Below are 14,514 nucleotides of genomic sequence, written 5' to 3'. Positions count from 1 at the left end.
ACCTGAACATGGAAAACCCAACATCTTTTAACCAGTTAAAATTAACTGTCTGTGGACACACTCCTTTTTCATTCCTGAGATCCAAACCTAAAGGAAACATTTTTTACTGAAATGTAATGAATTATACTTGGAGGAGGTGTGAAGCGATGGACAGAGGACCCCAAACCCAAAACCCCACCAAACATACAGCAATAAAATGACTTCTCAAACAAAAAAAAAAAAAAAAAACCCATTGCTTCATTTGACTAAGAACAAATGGATGCTTCCTAATGCTTAGAGACAAATGCTAAAAGAAAAATTAACATGAATTCAATGTGACAGAACTACCATTCAAATTCACACTTTTTGGAGCATTACCACATAGCAGTGATGTAATATCAACTGCCTCCAGGTACTTATTTTTATAAAGTGATATAAAAACCACAATGAAATCATGTTCACTGATACTTATAATGCAAAAAAAAAAAAAAAAAATCATATACTTACAAGATCCAAAGCTGACCCTCCACCCAAGTATTCCATTATTATCCATAGTTTTGTGCCCTGTATAGGAAGGCATGAGTTGTCAAAAGTCCAAGGCTGCCATAAAAAATTTATATATATTTCAATAGACTATCAGCACACTCTTAGGAAAAGGCAAATAGAGAGTCTCATTAATCACCTAGTTGCATGCAATTACTTCTTGTAGAATTATCATACAGTTCCTCTGAAATCTAAAATGTTAATTATTAAGTTTGACTTCTGTATTTAAAAAAAATGAAAAAACACCATCACTACTAACCAATTTCTGCAAGATAGTATCTAAAATTATTTCACTTAAAGGAACAGAACTTAGAGGGGAAAAGTGATCAGGCAGTGCTTTAAGTTTTAATTAAATACAAATAATTATTTAAAATGGACCTTGAGAATATGTGAATTTCTGCACTTCCTCTGTGGAGATGTCTCAACCTCTAGAACTGACAAATTGTGCTAACACTGATTTCTAGGTGCTGACTTTGTCCTCAGCTTGTCACTGCAAATGGTGGCTGGTTCATAAAAACAAAGTTGGAAACACCTGGTAGCAAATCTACAGACTACTTCCTTGCCAGAGTCCCCTCAAAAGACAAAACTCAAATATGAATCTGTGGTACTACTCTAGAAAATTCCATGAATAAATATATTTATTTAAAATAAAACCCACTTATTAAAATTACTCAACTGAACCACAGTTGATGAAGTACCACACACACTGTATAAGTTTCCAGCAAATATTTACCAGTGCTAGTTCCTCATTACAGAGCACAAGCTTAGGGCAGGAGTACTCTTTAAAGCCTCTTGCATTCTCCATTGTATATTTCCCACTCTATGGTCTGCCCAGCGATGGAAATCTAAAGAAAACTCAGCAAGGAAATAAAGGTGGAATTTCTGAAAGCACCACATCAAATTATCCTAACAAAGTGTGCTCTATTAGATTTATACTGAATGTAAAACCCACACCATTTATGAGAGTCTATTCCAATATTATGACCTCAGCAGGGAAGGGCTGGCTAATTTTAGCAGTTTTTATAAAGCCCAACTTTGTCAGCTCAGAAGACCGGCAAGGCACTCCCTGTTCAAGGCAAACATTGTAGTTACCAGACATGTTTGGAGGATTTGACTATTACTGGAAAACAGTACAGGGTGAAAATGAGTAAGTCTCAAAGACATCTCAAACAATGTCTCAAAGAAATTGCTACAATCCACTATAATTGGGTGTGTGTGGAAGCCCTTGAGCCTATCAGGGGAACTTCCAGGGCAATGCCCTGGAGGAATCTACCATAGGCTTCGAGAATGCTTCATCACTTAGGGTGAGAGAAAAAGGCTTCCCCCCATGGTGCTCTGCCGCACTATGTTAATCTATCTCAGTTTTGCTTTTCCCATTGGCCTGCTGGCCTTGCCCACCTCTATTGTTGATATATGTCCCAGTTCTAGAGGGTTCTCCTTTCCCTGTTTCCCCATTGGTTTTTGTAGCACTGATTGTCCGCCCTCATATTCCCTATTGGTTGTTGCCCTTTGCCCTCAGATCATTGGCTCCTGACCCCCATACTTAACCTTGGACACTCCACTGAACTTTGTCTTTTGTCCCTGGATCCCTTTTGGTGTGTGGCTGCAATAAACCCTGCTGGAACTCTATACAGAAGACCCTTCCTGCCTTTCACTCACTGAGCTAGCCATGGGGTGTGTGTGTGTGGACTTGAGTGATGGTTCATGTGCCCACCCGAGCAGCTTCCTGAGAAGAGACGCTTTTGGGGAGGTGTAGTGGCATCTCACCATCCACACCACACCGCTACAAATTGGTGCTCGACTGTGGGGCCTTCCGTGGGCTCCTGGAAAGCGTCTCCAAGTGGCCACTGCCACTGGACATAAGCTGCATTTGAGTGTTCCAGTTCCCTGAGGGAAAACTCCAGTTTTCTGGGGAATTTCCTGAAGGGTCAGCCGGCAACCCTCTGCCATCAAAGATTGGCTGCATTGGTGAAACCCCCACAGGATCCTTCTTTTGGCCGACCAGTGTGGTAAGTGTGTTGCAGTGAGGGTCACATTTTTATTTTATTTTCGCATTTTAATCCTGTGGGAGGGAGAAAGAGCGAGATGGGAGCAAAATTCACCATCCAGCAGCGGGAAGTTTATCTTCAATTTATGATACCCTTGTTCAAAATAGTTTTAAGTTTTCTAAGGGGCATTTAAAGTTTTTTGTTCATTGGATTTTTAAGTATTCTACGGATATTACGCTGGAATCGTTTTCTTTGGTTGAATTTTGGGACAATGTTGGGAAAAAGTTATATGTTTTACAAGCTGAGTGGGATTTTTGGGTTGGAAAGTTTGATCCGATTTTTTGTTCTGTATATGAAGTGATTGAGGGTATGGGGGAGAGTTTGGGGAATGTTAAAAGTTCGGTACCCCAGTTATTACCCCAGTTATCCTGTTCCTCCCCCTGTGTTCCTGTTCCCTCATCCCCTCAGGAGCGGTCTGGAGACAGAAACCGCCTGAAGGCGCAGGAGTGCTACCTGCCTTCTGCCATTTCTCGTCCTCCTCTGTCCCCTCCTTAGGCTGGCACTGATCATGCCAGTCTGGGTTCTAACCTGACCCTCCTTCCTATGCCCAGTTACCCAGTTCCCTCATTGAGTTCTATGGCTCAAAATGATGCCGGCCTCATGGGAGGATCTGCCATTTTGAACACTTTGGTGCCAAATTTTACTGCCTCTACAACACAAAATGGCGCCTGGGATCTTCCTCTGCCCTTCCCCTCTCCCACTCTTCCATTGGGCTCTGCCCCCATGTCGAGACCCTCCCTTTCCACTGGGAAGCCCCTCCCTTGCACAGGCCTCGCCTCCCCCAATCTGGCCACTCCCAGTTCCCATGCTAGAAGCATGGGAACTGGGAGTGAAACTGACCAGAAGGCAGCCATCTTGGATACCAAAGGCCCCGAGCACCAGGCCTTGCCAGTCAGCCGGAGCTCTCGTGCCCATGCCAGCAGATCTCCCTCCTCTCTAGAGGAGGGCAGTGACTCCTCGGATTCGGATAGTGATTCTGAGGATCACTAGGCAGAGGTACGAAAGCAAGCAGCTTGGGAGAGTGATTGGGATATAGCTGAAAAGCTGAAAATCCTAGCAGCCTCAGTTATATTTAAAAGAGGGAGGAACCCTAAGTGGGAGTCCATTCCATACGGGGAATTTAAAGAATTATGTAAGGCATGTAAAGATTATGAGAGGAGGTCACCCTATTTTATAAACCTTTTACAAGTGACTTTCTTGGCGCATGTCCTTGTGCCACATGACCTTCAGCATGTTATGTCCCTCCTCCTCTCACCCACGGAGCTCCTCCTGTGGGAATCAATTTAGAAAAAAACAACTAAAAGCATTATTCAAAAACTACAGAAGTGAGAATGGATGGGTCCATTTTACACTAGAATAATTAAGTGGAGAGGGTGACTTCGAAAAACCACAAGAACAGGAACAAAATATCCCCAGGGCAGTTCTGGAAGACACTAAAAACGCTGCTCAAAACACTTTATTCCAAACACCAGATGGCACCCCCTCACAACAAAACTTTTCTGATATTTGCCAAGGTGTTGATGAGACATTTATAAAATTTATAGACAGGCTCAGAGACACTATTGATAAGCAAATTGACTGCCCACAGGCTAGAGGAGCTGCTCAGCAAACTAGCAGCTTCTAATGCTAATGCTGAATGCAAGAAAATTATAAGAGCGTTCCCTCTAGACCCTGAACCCACCATACAACAGATGGTGGAAGCCTATACTCGTCTGACAACTATGGAACACACGGTAGCCCTGGCAGTCAGTAAAGGAGTGGCTGCAGCTTTCATGGCACAGAATAAAAAAAAAAATGAGATGCTTTAAGTGCAGTGAACTGGGTCACCTCCAGGTGGAATGTACTAAAGACTTTCTGCAGAAACACCCCTCCACTGCATGCCAAGACTGTAAGGAACATTTTAAACATTGTTCCCAGTTCCAATACCACCAGCAGGTCCAACATCATCCATCTTACCAGCAGCACCAGGGAAACTTCTGGCCAAGAGCGGGATGGTCCCGCACTATAACACCAAATGCCAGGCCATTCCATCCCTCTTTCCCCACCATCTTGGAGAGTCGAGGTGACGAGAGATCATCTACACACGCTGGTAAGCGCCCTTTCCATCCAATTCGATGATGAGGCAGTCTACCACATTCCAATTGGGAAATTTGAGCCCTCTGATGGACCAAGGGACATTTTATTCATAGAGGACTCTATTAACGGACCAGACAGTTTACATGTACTTTCAGAAGTCCAAACAGTGGGACCAAGGGATGAGATTACTGTGACTGTCCTGTGTGTGGACCCACCTTGGTTTTTGCATAAGGGCACACCCATCACCCAAACTTTTCTCCTACCCACCTGGACTGACATTATGCCGAAAAATCCTGTGGTTTTTTGGGCAGAGATTGTGGGCCAGGACAGACCTCTTATAGATTGTGGCTTGTCTAACAAAGGGGACAAAGTTTATCTTTTAGGTGTGGCAGATACCGGAGCAGATATGACCATCATTGTTTGCTCTAAGTGGCCACAGTGCTGGGAACTGGTGCAAACCAATGGAGTCATCTCTAGGACAGGAGGAGCTGCCACCTCTATGCAGAGCAAACAGACAATCGTTATTGAGGGTCCTGAGGGTCAAGTTGCCACAGTAAGACCATTCGTAATAAAGGCACCCGTTACTTTATGGGGCAGGGACCTATTGTCCCAATGGGAAGTCAGGCTGGAAATCCCCTCACCACCATGGGATTTCTAGCTGGGGCCACTGTGGAGTGTGCCACCCCACCACTCACATGGAAATCTGAAGAGCCAGTGTGGGTGGATCAATGGTCCCTTTCAGAAACAAAGTTAAAGGCACTCGAGTCCTTCATGCAGGAGCAGTTGTCCAAGGGCCACTTAGTACCATCCACTAGCCCTTGGAACACCCCTGTCTTTGTCATTTGTAAACCAGGCAAAGAAAGGTGGAGGCTCCTGCAAGACCTCAGAAAGATCAATGAGGTCATTGAGGACAAAGGCCTCCTGCAGCCTGGCCTACCCTCACCCTCAATGCTCCCAAGAGATTGGAAATTCGCAGTACTTGATATTAAAGACTGCTTTTTAAACATGCCTCTCTCCATCCCAGAGATGCTCCAAGATTTGCATTTTCTGTCCCATCAATTAATAGACAAGCCCCTCTAAAAAGGTATCAATGGCAAGTTCTACCTCAAGGGATGAAAATTTCTCCATCTATTTGTCAAATGTTTGTCGCCTGCATTCTCTCGCCCATCCGAGAAAAATCCCCTGATGCCATGATTTTTCACTATATGGATGACATCTTAATATGCTGTGAAACTGACTATTATTTGGAGATTGTCCTCAAAAAGACTATTCAAGCTATTGAAGGAGCAGGATTTGAGATCGCCAAAGAAAAGATTCAGTGCACCTGCCTGTGGACTTACCTTGGACTCTGAATTGGCAAGCAGACTATCGTAGCCCAGCAGTTCACCATGAAGGACAACCCAAGGACCCTAAGAGACCTTCATCAGCTGTGTGGCAGCATAAATTGGGTTCGTCCGCTGCTGGAGATCATGACCGAGGACCTTGTGCCGCTTTTCAAACTCCTGCGAGGCTGCGATGACCTCAACTCGCCACGAACTATCACACCAGAGGCCCAGGTAGTGATACAAAAGGTATCAGAGGCACTGTCCACGAGACAAGCCCACCGCACTGATCCTACCCTCCCTTTCCAATTTGTCACCTTGAGTAAGTCACCCCAGTTTCATGGGCTCATTTTCCAGTGGGTCCCCACTCTGAGGGACCAGCTTTTAATCACAGTGGGTGTTCCAATTATACCAACCAAATAAAACCATTACAACACCCTAGGAGCTGATGGCTCAGCTCATCGTAAAGGCCAGAGCACACCTCCAGACCCTGGTGGGGTGTGAATTCACATGCATTTACCTTCCATTGACATTAGGTAGTCTGGAAGCTTTGCTCCAGACCAATGAACACCTCCAGTTCGCCCTTGACAGCTACCCAGGTCAAATCTCTATCCACCTAACAAAACATAAACTATTTAATGCATGTTTTAATTTAGTCCCAAAATCATTAAAAGAGTTGAACTCCTTTAAAGACACTGATTGTTTTTACTGATGGCTCCGGAGGATCCCACAAGTCAGTTATGACTTGGAAGAATCCTAACACTCAGGAGTGAGAGTCTGATGTTCAGATTGTTCAGGGATCCCCACAAATTGCAGAATCAGCAGCTATTATCAGAACCTTTGAGAAGTTCAATCAACCCTTGAATTTGGTTGCTGATTCGGCCTATGTTGCTGGGATAGCTGAAAGAGCAGAACATTCTTTTAATAAAAGAGGTATCAAATTCAAATTTATACAGCTTGCTCGCGAAATTAATATCTCCTCTCCCACCGAGAACAACCATATCACATTATGCATGTGAGGTCACACACCAACCTCCCAGGACCAATTCCAGAGGGTAACTGGAAGGCAGATGCTTTAGCCATGACAGTATAGGCCACCCTGCCCGACATCTTTATTCAGGCAAAGTTGAGCCATCAGTTTTTCCACCAAAATGTACCAGCCATTGTTCATATGTTTAAAATCACAAGAGAACAGGCAAGAGCAATTGTGGACTCCTGCCCCAATTGTCAGGATTTTGCTTTGCCATCTATGGGGACTGGGGTTAATCCCCGGGGCCTTGAGAGTTTACAACTGTGGCAAATGGATGTTACCCATTATGCTCCTTTTGGGAGACTCAAATATATACATGTGTCTATCGACAGCTTCTCTGGGGCTGTATTCCTATCGGTCCACGCAGGAGAAAAGGCCAAGGATGTTATCTGAAGCACTCCCCTGCAGCCCCCCGGGGCTAGCTCTGTTTCTTGGGAGGCTTTGGGGGAAATGCTTCGAGGGGACCAGGGCAAAAGATTCCAAAAGAGGCTCTTACCCCCAGGGTTGATCCAAGACGTTTATTCCATGCGGGGAGGCGAAGGCAGGAGGGCCAAGAGGCAAGGGCCCAGAGGGTAGGAGGCAGGGCCCCAGGAGGCAAGAGGGGACCCAGGAGGCAAGAGAGGACCCCAGGAAGTAAGAGAGCGAGAAGAGGAAGAGCAGGACCTTATCAAGGCTCCTGCCAAGGGGGATGGCTGGAACTCAGCCAATTAGGTCCAGAAAGGAAGGAAGGGTCAAACTATAGGGTTGCAAGCTCCAGGGGCTCTGGGGAAAAAACCATTCCCCAGAGAAATACAACAGTTATCCGGCATTTCCTCCTAGCGTTTTCCACCCTGGGCATTCCCCAAGCCATAAAACCAGAAAATGGTCCTGCTTACACCTCCCAAAAATTTAAACAGTTCCTATATCAATGGGGGGTGAAAAACACCACCGGCATACTCCACTCCCCAACGGGACAATCTAGTGTAGAGAGGGCTCACCGCACCCTCAAGAGAGTCCTTGATCAGCAGCATGGGCGAGTTGAAACACTATCAAGCATAGAAAGACTATGCAAGGCTCTTTATGTCATCAGTTTTCTTAATAACTCATTTATGGAGCCAAATTCCCCCTTGTCAGGCACTTCTCAAACACTAGCAGAGCTCAGCTCTCGGAGAAGCCGCCTGTGCTGATCAAGGACCCCGAATCCAAGCAAGTAATGAGATGGGGCCCTTTCCATTAATAACCTGGGGGAGAGGGTATGCTTGTGTGTCTACAGGGTTAGGCCCAAGGTGGATTCCTGGCAAGAACATCAAACCCTATGTCATACCACCAGATGTAGGACCCAGAGAAACTCCTGAAGAACCACAGGAGGAACTACCGGACCAGACACAAGCAGCTTGGCAGAGAAGGAAGAAAAAGAAACACTGGACCGAGCCAACTGCAGATAAACTATAAATCCACAACATTTGGACTTTTACCAGACTTAAGATATATTACCTGCTCAGCTGTCATTGGTTAAGTGATCTCATCAATACCTCTCCTTTCTTCCCATGCTCCTCTAATTTAAAATAAAAAACGGGAATGCCATGGGAGGATTTAAGGAGTTGGTAAGGTTATAAGTTATATATCTCCCCAGTTGCTCAGTTGCAAGTTTGTCTTTTTAATCCCACAGAATAACCTGTCTTCCCTGATGCTCTACTATGTTCCCGATGGCAGTAGACCATCAACTATTCACCATAGCGCTCTGGATGCTCCTCACCTTTCCATCAGTTGTTGCGTGGATCGTCCCTCAGCCCAATCAGAACATCTGGGTCACACTGGCAAAGACTTTACAACAATACAACCCATGCCTGTCCACGGGCAGCCTAGACAACCCACTGTCGACGTGCCTGGTAGGGATTCCTTTAGCAGCAAATGAATACTTGTATGCAGGTAAGAAACCCAACCCAGTGGACACTTGGGACAAGTGGACCAAGATCCTACCAAAAGCACCAGAGGAACCCCAGGAATTGGACTTGTTGGGGTCCTCCAAAGCTCATTACTGCATTCAATTTCATTATAAACGATATGGCCAGCACTGGACCAAACTTGACCATATTAGGTCCACCTATAGAAAAGATGTAATGCAAATCAACAAAATTTATAATCCTCCAAATTGGTGCAATTACACCAGTCTTACACCTTCTTCGTCCTCACTCCATCCCAAAGCGTTGCCCTGGGGAGTGTTTCTTATCTGTGGAGACTGGGTATGGGCTGGGATCCCCTCACGCCTTCAAGGGGGTCCTTATACCCTTGGCCAGCTTACTACCCTCACCCTAAACATAACTGTACTTCAAAATTGGGAACAAAAAGGGAAATTGGCATCCCAAAAAGATAATATAATGAATTTAATGAAAACTGCAACAGCCAAATTACTAATTGGAATAAAGGAAAGAGACTAGCAGTCTCAGTGTTTTTACCTTGGGTGGCTGCAGCTAAGGCTCTCGGTGAGCTTTCTCACCCGGGGCGTTGGCTTCGTAAGCAGGCCAATGCTACCTCTGTTGCACTCAGTGCCTGCTTAATGACACTGAGACAACCAGGCAGGCAACACTGCAAAACCCAGCGGCAATAGACTTTTTACTGCTTACCCATGGACATGGCTGCCAGGACTTTGAAGGGATGTGCTGCTTCAACCTTTCTTCGCACTCAGAATCTATCCATGCAAACATCTAGAAGCTGAGGGTGCAAGTAAAAGACTTGAAGGCGGAAAAGAACCCAGACTGGGTCAATGAACTTTTTGGACGATGGGGGTTGATAGGATGAGTTTCATCTTTTGTTAAAGGGATTCTGTGGGTTGTAATCATCGTTTTTATTGTTCTACTTATGTTTCCCTGTTTGGTAAAGTGTCTGCAGAAATCCATTGGGGAAGCTTTTTTAATAAAACAAAACAGGGGAGTTTTGGAATCCCTTGAGCCTATCAGGGGAACTTCCAGGGCAATGCCCTGGAGGAATCTACCATAGGCTTCGAGAATGCTTCATCACTTAGGGTGAGAGAAAAAGGCTTCCCCCCATGGTGCTCTGCCGCACTATGTTAATCTATCTCAGTTTTGCTTTTCCCATTGGCCTGCTGGCCTTGCCCACCTCTATTGTTGATATATGTCCCAGTTCTAGAGGGTTCTCCTTTCCCTGTTTCTCCATTGGTTTTTGTAGCACTGATTGTCCGCCCTCATATTCCCTATTGGTTGTTGCCCTTTGCCCTCAGATCATTGGCTCCTGACCCCCATACTTAACCTTGGACACTCCATTGAACTTTGTCTTTTGTCCCTGGATCCCTTTGGTGTGTGGCTGCAATAAACCCTGCTGGAACTCTATACAGAAGACCCTTCCTGCCTTTCATTCGCTGAGCTAGCCATGGGATGTGTGTGTGGACTTGAGTGACTGCTCATGTGCTCACCCGAGTGGCTTCCTGAAGAGATGCTTTCAGGAGGGTAGCGGCATCTCACCATCCATTCCATGCCGCTACAGGTGTGGATATTTTCTAGCCAGGCATGAACAACCATTTTCCTAGCTATTTTCTGTTAACCAAGTATAAATAGACAGGGCAGAACAACCAGTATCTCTAGATTGTCTCAAAGCTTTGCTGCACAAAGTGCTACACAATTCTGATGGAAGTCTCTGGATGTTACTGTAGGATTTCTCCATATTTGAATTTGAAAAGCTAAGAATAACTTCAGTTTTGTTTTAATTGCAAAAGAAAAGAGCAAGCTCCAGTGGCTGTAATAGTTACAAGGTTAGATACTTAAAACCTTGGTCTAAATGGCACAAATAGAGAAAACAGTAATGGAATTCCAGTCATCAAGAGATTTATCTCTATGGTACTGTTGGAAAGTCCAGCTTAAGCACTTCATCAAGTGCACTTTCCAAATTTGTGTAACCAGAACATGCCAGAACTACAGTAACTTTTAATACTTTTAATCTCTTTCTTGCCTGAACTGGTAGGGGAGTAATGCATTTTATCAAGGCATTAGGCTGGAGGAAAACACTCATTTCAGCTATCTAACCTAACTTATCAAGGGGACCCTCGACACCCAATGGTTTATTAATTGATATGTTAATTGCAGTCAAAGTGCAATAGGGGATGAGGAGACAAATTTAGATCCTGACCTTCTACAAATAACTCCATCAGGACTTAAATTATCTTACAGCCACAAAAGTTGCAATACAGCTGAAGCCTATATGATTCTACACACATTAGTGAATGCCGTGATATAAAGGTAAAACATTTTATTATTGTACACAGATGTGTTTATTAAGGTGCGTTCTTTGACTGTATATATGCTTGCACATCACCTACCAATATGTTTAGAAAACACTATTAATCTTGCCAGACACCGAATGAAAACTTAGGAAAAAATTACTAATACCTAAGCTTTAAGGTTAATTCAATGGGAAACTCCCATTTGAACTTCAAGATATCCCACATTACCATGATATGGGGCTTTTGTACCTTTTTGGGTCACAATAACTAAAAACTGGCATCAGCTTTACCACAAGAACCTCAAGGAAGCAGACCTTGCCATCTTGTACCAATGATAAGGTTTTTCAAGACTAAAATACCTGATAACAGACAAGTAACATTGCACTGCTAGGAAAACTATTAAGGGACTGTCCATACTTTTAAAATCACATTTACAAGTTGGATATACAAGCTGTAGCTAATGAACAGCTAGGCTGCAGAATGTCACAAGTTAGTAAGTCAAGTAATTAAAATAAAGACACTTCCCTTCTGCCTTTCAGCAGCAGGGGCACCTGGCAAGCCCCAGGCTCCCTGGGACTGGGCCACTCCATCTCCATCAGCCACAAGGCTGCCCTTGCATCCTGAAGTGCAAAGAAACTGTCAAGATACAAAATATGTAGAACAGGCCTAATCATTGGAACAAAAATAAAATCTCTCATCTGAAATGTTTGCAACTAGAACTCCCTCACAATTACATATCTTCTTCTATGTTTTAGTTGTAACAACTTTTAGCTATCAACTATCTTGCTGGAGGGAAAACTCAAAACCTACAAAATGATGCCAAGAACAATCTGCTTACTCAAAGCTTAGTTAAAATTGATTAAAAAAGAGTAAGTTACAACAGAAGATGTTCCATTACAGTTCAATTGGATGAACTGAGCCTTACATGATAAACGTGAAGCCAACACATCATCTCAGTTGTGATTTCTTCAAAGTAGAAACTATAAAATTTAAAGATTTAAGACAGATCTAGATTACTGAACTAGAGAAATATCAGTAAGTGCTGTAGGCAATCTGAATGCCTTTGCACTGAGTGTTTGCTTTGGTATTAAGTCAGGAAAATACTGTCTCTTTGAACAGTGTAAAACTACAAACATTTCTAATGGCATTTCCACACCTTCAGAGAGAGCTACATGTAAGATTAACACACTTTAGTAAACTATTTCTAGTCCATAAAGCATGATCTGAAACACAGTACAATGGCTCAACTGTTTTGTTTGCCTGTCAATAAAGATGCAAAGAAAAAAAAAAGTATCTTAAATTTTGAAATACCTTCTATTTACCTTATGCTTATGCTCTTTTTAACCATTATCTTAAAAAGTATTACTAGGAATTTTTCAGTGATCTTTATATATAAATTGAAGTATCCAGGCATAAACATATGGGACCACTGTGAATGTGAACTTCACACCAGTTATATCCATGCCAAACTGTTTCTGATCTCTGCAGCCTAGGACTTAGCTTTATAAGAAATGAGAGGTCTTATTTTTCAGAATTTACCCTCAATAATATTTAACCTTTAATTATACAGTCATTTGATACACAACTGAACCCATTTCATTGTTTCAAAGAGATACTTACAGGGTATAGAAAAATTAAATCCTAAATGAAGTACTACACAGCTTAACAATTCGGCTGACAGCCATTCTCCAAGAAATAGCTAACAAAAAGTTAACAGCTAGAGCAATTAAGTAAAACAAACAAACAAACAAACAAACAAAAGTAGACAGACACGATTCTCAAAATACCTGCTATTACTAAAATGAAAAGGCAGAATAAAAGATTCTTTGCACACTGAACAAAGCCAATACCCTCTTTCCCCTGAGGAGTCTCAAGCTCAAAGATCTTGAACTAGCAACCAGGGATTAATCTAGTCTAAGAACAATTTAGACAGAATATACTACTTAAAAAGTTGCTTTATTTATATTTAATTACAGAATTAAAGGTAATAATTTATTTTTGGACATTTTTATTCATTTACTTGGGGACTAGCAAGCAGCAGAATTACCTATCATGCTACTCTGGGATGGAAAACATTTCTGTGAACAACTTTTTAGGGGTTTTTTTTGTGTGTTAAGAGGAATTTCTTAAAGGAATGAGAAAGTAACCAAAATTCCACAAACACCTCCCCAAACTCCATGCACAGAAATATCCCTTTCCCAAAAACTGTATAAATGTGAAAAGTAAACAAGAAATCAGCATTAATCTTTCAGAATTTATCCATTTAGAACAGAAATGGAAAGAACTCACATAGTGGTGAGGAGAGTACTGCAGCATTAACATGATCCTACATTTACCAAGGATTGTTTAAAAACAACAACAAAAAAAAACCTAAGCAGAATTTAATAGTTGTATAGCACTAATAGAATAACTACACTTTACTTTCCATATCTATATTGCTGTAAATAATGAAAAGACTATTTTCTTTCCCTATTCAATCCATAACATATATAGCCTTCTCCACTCCCCACCTCTGAGAAAAAGAACAAACAAAACAAATCCCCACACAATCAAAGTTTAATTCCTCCATTTATAGCTGCTGCAATTACTGTTTAGTTCTGAGATTTCACTAAACACTTTTCCAAGCAAAACCACTTCCAAGTAAAAACAGTTTTCAAGACTTACTTTGACCTGTTTGTACTTCAGGGCAAACAACTGGGCTTTTACAGCACAAAGTTGAAATTATGGATATTCAGGAGAATAGAATTTAGGACTTAGTTCATCACAGAAAATAAAGGACCGTAAAAAAGACTGATCGTGTCTGGATCTGCAGTACCATTTGTGCACTGCTCCAGGGGAACCTTACTAAATGAATTCAAAGTTGTCTTGAGACGAACCTGCTTGTTCTAATATGCTGTGATGGTGAAAAGTAAATCCTACTTCTCAGACATTTATTACTTATTCACAAACAAAACAAAAATCCCACTGATTGAGCCCAATAAAGAGAAGCAAAAATGGGTTATCAATTACAATTTGTATGTTTACTTGGGTGTGAAGAACTCACAGTAAACAGCGAAGCCACTACAGCTGTCTTACATTAGCCAAAATGAGAAGTTAGTATTTGGAGTATATGAAATATACTGGAAATATTGGAAAAATAACTTGCCCACTTAGCTTTAAAATATAAAAGATTGAATACTTTTGCAATTTAAATGGAAAAAAACCAAATTCTACAAATATTACTAAATGAATTCTGCAAATTCTTTTACGTATTACTGAAAGATACAGCACAAGCGTGACACAGAGAACACTTTTCAGAAATGT

General features: G+C 42.4%; 1 protein-coding gene across 2 annotated transcripts in view; it reads right to left on the bottom strand.

Annotated features, from left to right (window-relative positions):
- LOC136373329 (serine/threonine-protein kinase 26) overlaps positions 1 to 14,514 on the bottom strand; it is a 45,822-nt gene that overhangs the window by 14,387 nt on the left and 16,921 nt on the right. Inside the window, exon 4 of one of the 2 annotated variants that reach the window (XM_066338226.1) lies at positions 487 to 579. In XM_066338226.1, the coding sequence (XP_066194323.1) occupies positions 487 to 579 (93 nt within the window). The remainder of the gene's footprint in view (positions 1 to 486; positions 580 to 14,514) is intronic. The other variant, XM_066338227.1, reaches the window with a different exon arrangement.

The sequence above is a fragment of the Sylvia atricapilla genome, chromosome W, assembly GCF_009819655.1.
Source record: "Sylvia atricapilla isolate bSylAtr1 chromosome W, bSylAtr1.pri, whole genome shotgun sequence".
NCBI lineage: Eukaryota > Metazoa > Chordata > Aves > Passeriformes > Sylviidae > Sylvia > Sylvia atricapilla.
The sequence above is the reverse complement of the archived record's forward strand: the minus strand, read 5'-3'. Positions and strand labels throughout refer to the sequence as shown.